This window comes from Oncorhynchus kisutch, linkage group LG9 (genome assembly GCF_002021735.2).
Source record: "Oncorhynchus kisutch isolate 150728-3 linkage group LG9, Okis_V2, whole genome shotgun sequence".
Lineage (NCBI taxonomy): Eukaryota > Metazoa > Chordata > Actinopteri > Salmoniformes > Salmonidae > Oncorhynchus > Oncorhynchus kisutch.
This window is the reverse complement of record NC_034182.2, coordinates 43693995-43699900: the sequence shown is the minus strand read 5'-3', so window position 1 is coordinate 43699900 and position 5906 is coordinate 43693995. Positions and strand designations below refer to the sequence as shown.

Sequence of the window (5906 nt, the reverse complement as noted above, 5' to 3'; positions counted from 1 at the left end):
ATAGCATAATGTCATTTGGGTTAGGGTTTGGGTTAGGGTTAGGGTTAGGGTTATAACCCTAGGGTTTATAGCATAATGTCATTTGGTTAGGGTTAGGGGTTAGGGCTAGGGTTATAACCCTAGGGTTTATAGCATAATGTAATTTGGTTAGGGTTAGGGGTTAGGGTTAGGGTTATAACCCTAGGGTTTATAGCATAATGTCATTTGGGTTAGGGTTAGGGTTTGGGTTAGGGTTAGGGTTTGGGTTAGGGTTAGGGTTAGGGTTATAACCCTAGGGTTTATAGCATAATGTAATTTGTGAATTTCGGTGAACGTAGTCTAACGGACCGACTTCATGCACTCCTTTCATCCCCAAATCAAGCACTGCCTAAACCCTAACCTGAACCCTTACCCTAACCAATCACCCGTACCCTAACCTTAACCACAACCCTAACCTTAACCCTTACCTTAACTATTTGAAGTGTCAACTTCAATGGGGTAGGGACATCAATGGAGTGGCAGGGTAGCCTAGTGGTTAGAGCGTTGGACTAGCAACCGGAAGGTTGCAAGTTCAAATCCCCAAACTGACAAGGTACAAATATTTCGTTCTTCCCATGAACCATAAAGGTTTTAAAAAAAAAAAAAAAAATTAAATGGACGTCCCAAGGATACCAGATAGCATGGAATGCCAGTCCGAATGATTTCGCTGGTTGTATTTGGATAGAGCGATTCATTCTGTTATGACGAGAGGACACCAGTGTAGAAAGTCTGCGCAACGGCAAAACACTCGATAGAAAGAAAGACAAGCGGATTATATTCCTTGTTTTGAAAGCCAGAGGGTGGATAATCGTGGATTACTTGGTGAACGCAAGTGGACATCTGGTGGAACTAGAGCGATGTCTGTCGCGGGGCTGAAAAAGCAGTTCCACAAAGCCACCCAGGTAGGTTTCCGTTAACGGTTCTGTGTCTCTATCGGTACCTCGATCGGGTAGACTATTTTTGTTTCGATGGTGATGGCTGATGAAAACAGCTACAGTGAATACAATGGCAGGTATGCTTAAATCATTGTGGACTTGTCAAGAAGGGAAAGGAGAGAGAATTGTGATTGAGATGTTAAAGACACAATATCGTTAGGCTACATTGTCTATGTATCTGTGGCTGGCTCCCATACCCATAGGCCTAACATACCATCACTAGCCTACATGGCTAGCCTGTTCCAAAGGATGCAATAGAAATATATCTTTGTAGAACATACACTGAGTGGACAAAACATTAAGAACACCTGCTCTCGCCATGACATAGACTGACCAGGTGAATCCAGGTGAAAACTATGATCCCTTATTGATGTCACTTGTTAAATCCACTTCAGTCAGTGTAGATGAAGGGGAGGAGACGGATTACAGAAGGATTTTTAAGCCTTGAAACTATTGAGACATCGATTGTGTATGTGTGCCCAGTGGGAAGGTGGGGCAAAGCCTCACATTTTTTTTTTTGGGGGGGGGGGGGGATTGCCTGTTTTTCATGTTTTTTTGGCATTAATTGTTTGCAAACAATGTAAAAAAAATAATAAAAAATCATATTATTTGAGTTAATAAAGCTGTATACAATCAGGTTCTCTTTTTTTGCTTTCTTGAGTAAAGCAGCTCCATAATGCAGGTGTTTCAGTCTAGCTCAGTGCTTTCTGTGGTGGTGGGGCAGCCAGAGGAAAATACAGAGCGTTGGGGTTGGTAATGTTCTCTAGCTGCTCTGTGATTGGGTCAGTGTTCAGTCACTCATGGGGACACAACGTCACCGCCAAATCTAAGGGTAGAGCTTGGAAATTCAAGCCCCTTGGGTGCTGCCATATTTACATTAGAAGTGCCCATCCAATAAGGCTCAAGGTCATTGGCCACAGATAAAATGACGTCAAATTACGTTATATGTACAGTAGCTTTGATTGGACTGATCATGTCAACATCATACTTTCACAATCTTAGCTAGCAGACATCATCATGAATCAAGTCGAAAATGTTCTGGCAAATCTTTTTTAGTCCTTGTCATATAAAAATAAATAATGAAGAGAAATTATAGACAAAATGTATCGGTGCTCATCGGCCATTGGACAAAAACATTACACAACAAGTTGGAAATCGCAAAATTCAACAATGGAAGGAATCAGTGACTAAATGCAAACAATTCAAAGCAACTACAAGCCTGCTATTCAATGGAATGGCTGTGTGGTCCCAAGTCTAGGTTTAAGGGTCTCTTTTCCAAGCTTAAAATTATAAACATTCAGCATTGGCCATGCTGTCAATCCAGCATGATTTCTGCCACGGTCAAAACAACTGTTAACTCGGAAATCTGACTTCAATGAGTTCAAAACAACTGGGAACTCTGGGGGGAAAAAACGAGCTCCGACTTGGAAAATACTCGGAATTGCAAATTGGGAACTTGGGCCTCTTTCTAGACCTACGACTTGAAGAACACTGACGTCATCATGAATTGACTTTGTTTTTTCCCCCAGAGTTCCCAGTTCTCTTGAAAGCAACATAAATCCAGAGACAAAAGTATTTAGTCAGCCACCAATTGTGCAAGTTCTCCCACTTAAAAAGATGAGAGAGGCCTGTGATTTTCATCATAGGTACACTTCAACTATGACAGACAAAATGAGAGAAAAAAATCCAGAAAATCACATTGTAGGATTTTTTATGAATTTATTTGCAAATTATGGTGGAAAATAAGTATTTTATGTAACAGACCTCATCCATAGTGAATCAACAACAACAGACGTTCCAACCGCGGGAGCACCGGTGAGGCAGGACGTGGCCTGATGGAGCACCACAGTGGGACAGGACGTGGCCTGATGGAGCACCGGTGGGGCAGGTCGTGGCCTGACGGAGCACCGGTGGGGCAGGAAGTGGCCTGATGGAGCACCGGTGGGGCAGGACGTGGCCTGATGGAGCACCACAGTGGGACAGGACGTGGCCTGATGGAGCACCGGTGGGGCAGGACGTGGCCTGATGGACCACCACAGTGGGGCAGGACAAGGCCTGACGGACCACCACAGTGGGGCGGGACGTGGCCTGACGGAGCACCACAGTGGGACAGGACGTGGCCTGATGGAGCACCACAGTGGGACAGGACTTGGCCTGATGGAGCACCACAGTGGGACAGGACGTGGCCTGATGGAGCACAGTGGGACAGGACGTGGCCTGATGGAGCACCGGTGGGGCAGGACGTGGCCTGATGGAACACCGGTGGGGCAGGACGTGGCCTGATGGAGCACAGTGGGACAGGACGTGGCCTGATGGAGCACCACAGTGGGACAGGACGTGGCCTGATGGAGCACAGTGGGACAGGACGTGGCCTGATGGAGCACCACAGTGGGACAGGACGTGGCCTGATGGAGCACCACAGTGGGACAGGACGTGCCTGATGGAGCACCACAGTGGGACAGGACGTGGCCTGACGGAGCACCGGTGGGGCAGGACGTGGCCTGATGGAGCACCACAGTGGGACAGGACGTGGCCTGACAGAGCACCGGTGGGGCAGGACGTGGCCTGATGGAGCACCGGTGGGGCAGGACGTGGCCTGATGGAGCACCACAGTGGGACAGGAAGTGGCCTGATGGAGCACCGGTGAGGCAGGACGTGGCCTGACGGAGCACCACAGTGGGACAGGAAGTGGCCTGATGGAGCACCACAGTGGGACAGGAAGTGGCCTGACGGAGCACCGGTGAGGCAGGACGTGGCCTGATGGAGCACCACAGTGGGACAGGAAGTGGCCTGATGGAGCACCGGTGAGGCAGGACGTGGCCTGACGGAGCACCACATTGGGACAGGAAGTGGCCTGATGGAGCACCACAGTGGGACAGGAAGTGGCCTGACGGAGCACCGGTGGGGCAGGACGTGGCCTGACGGAGCACCGGTGGGGCAGGAAGTGGCCTGATGGAGCACCGGTGAGGCAGGACGTGGCCTGACGGAGCACCACAGTGGGACAGGAAGTGGCCTGATGGAGCACCACAGTGGGACAGGAAGTGGCCTGACGGAGCACCGGTGGGGCAGGACGTGGCCTGACGGAGCACCGGTGGGGCAGGAAGTGGCCTGACGGAGCACCACAGTAGGACAGGAAGTGGCCTGACGGAGCACCGGTGGGGCAGGACGTGGCCTGACGGAGCACCACAGTGGGACAGGAAGTGGCCTGATGGAGCACCGGTGGGGCAGGACGTGGCCTGACGGAGCACCGGTGGGGCAGGAAGTGGCCTGATGGAGCACCGGTGGGGCAGGACGTGGCCTGATGGAGCACCACAGTGGGGCAGGATGTGGCCTGATGGAGCACCGCAGTGAGACAGGACGTGGCCTGATGGAGCACCGGTGGGGCAGGACGTGGCCTGATGGAGCACCGGTGGGGCAGGACGTGGCCTGATGGAGCACCACAGTGGGACAGGACGTGGCCTGATGGAGCACCACAGTGGGACAGGACGTGGCCTGATGGAGCACCACAGTGGGGCAGGACGTGGCCTGATGGAGCACCACAGTGGGACAGGACGTCGCCTGATGGAGCACCACAGTGGGGCAGGACGTGGCCTGATGGAGCACCACAGTGGGGCAGGACGTGGCCTGATGGAGCACCACAGTGGGGCAGGACGTGGCCTGATGGAGCACCACAGTGGGACAGGACGTGGCCTGATGGAGCACCACAGTGGGGCAGGACGTGGCCTGATGGAGCACCGGTGGGGCAGGACGTGGCCTGATGGAGCACCACAGTGGGACAGGACGTGGCCTGATGGAGCACCACAGTGGGGCAGGACGTGGCCTGATGGAGCACCACAGTGAGACAGGACGTGGCCTGATGGAGCACCACAGTGAGGTGGGACGTGGCCTGACATCACGAGTACAGGACTGTGTTGTCTGAGAGAGTAAGAGAGAGAGAGAGAGAGAGAATAGAGAGAGAGAGTGTTTGTGTCAGTCTCTCTCTCTCTCTTCTCTCTCTCCATCCCTCTTGCTCTCTTTTTCTCTCCATCTCCTCTCTCTCAATTGAATTTAAGGTCTTTATTGGCATGGGAAACATATGTTTATATTGCCAAAGCAAGACAATAAATTAAAGTGAAATAAACAATAAACATTACACTCACAGAAGTTCCAAAAGGTTAAAGACATTTCAAATGTCATATTATATATATATACAGTGTTGTAACAATGTACAAATAGTTAAAGTACAAAAGGGAAAATAAATCAACATAAATATGGGTTGTATTTACAATGGTGTTTGTTCTTCACTGGTTGACCTTTTCTTGTGGCAACAGGTCACAAACCCCCATCTGTAAACAGCCCATCTGTAAACAGCCCATCTGTAAAAAGCCGATCTGTAAAAACCCATCTGTAAACACCCCATCTGTAAACAGCCAACCCAACTACCTCATCCCCATATAGTTTTTTTGCTCCTTTGCCCCCCTGTATCTCAACTTGCACATTCATCTTCTGCATATCTACCATTCCAGTGTTTAATTGCTAAATTGTAACTATTTCGCCCTTATCTTACCTCATTTGCACACACTGTATATAGACTTATTTTTCTATTGTGTTATTGACTGTATGTTTGTTTATTCCATGTGTAACTCTGTGTTGTTGTTTGTGTCGCACTGCTTTGCTTTATCTTGGCCAGGTCGCAATTGTAAATGAGAACTTGTTCTCAACTGACCTACCTGGTTAAATAAAGGGTTAGGGTTATATATATAAATACCTGGTTAAATAAAAAATCTTGCTGCTGTGATGGCGTACTGTGGTTTTTCACCCAATAATTTGTTTTCTAATTCTGTGTAATCTGAGGGAAATATGTGTCTCTAATATGGTCATACATTGGGCAGGAGGTTAGGAAGTGCAGCTCAGTTTACACCTCATTTTGTGGGCAGTGAGCACATATCCTGTCTTCTCTTTAGAGCCATGTCT

General features: G+C 49.4%; 1 protein-coding gene across 1 annotated transcript in view; it reads left to right on the top strand.

The window, feature by feature from the left end:
• Nucleotides 1-652: 652 nt before the first annotated feature.
• The window catches only part of LOC109886446 (endophilin-A1), a 21653-nt gene continuing 16399 nt past the window's right edge, over nucleotides 653-5906 (top strand). The window contains exon 1 of the mRNA XM_031832650.1: nucleotides 653-920. Within this exon, the coding sequence (XP_031688510.1) occupies nucleotides 876-920 (45 nt within the window). The 5' untranslated portion in view covers nucleotides 653-875. The remainder of the gene's footprint in view (nucleotides 921-5906) is intronic.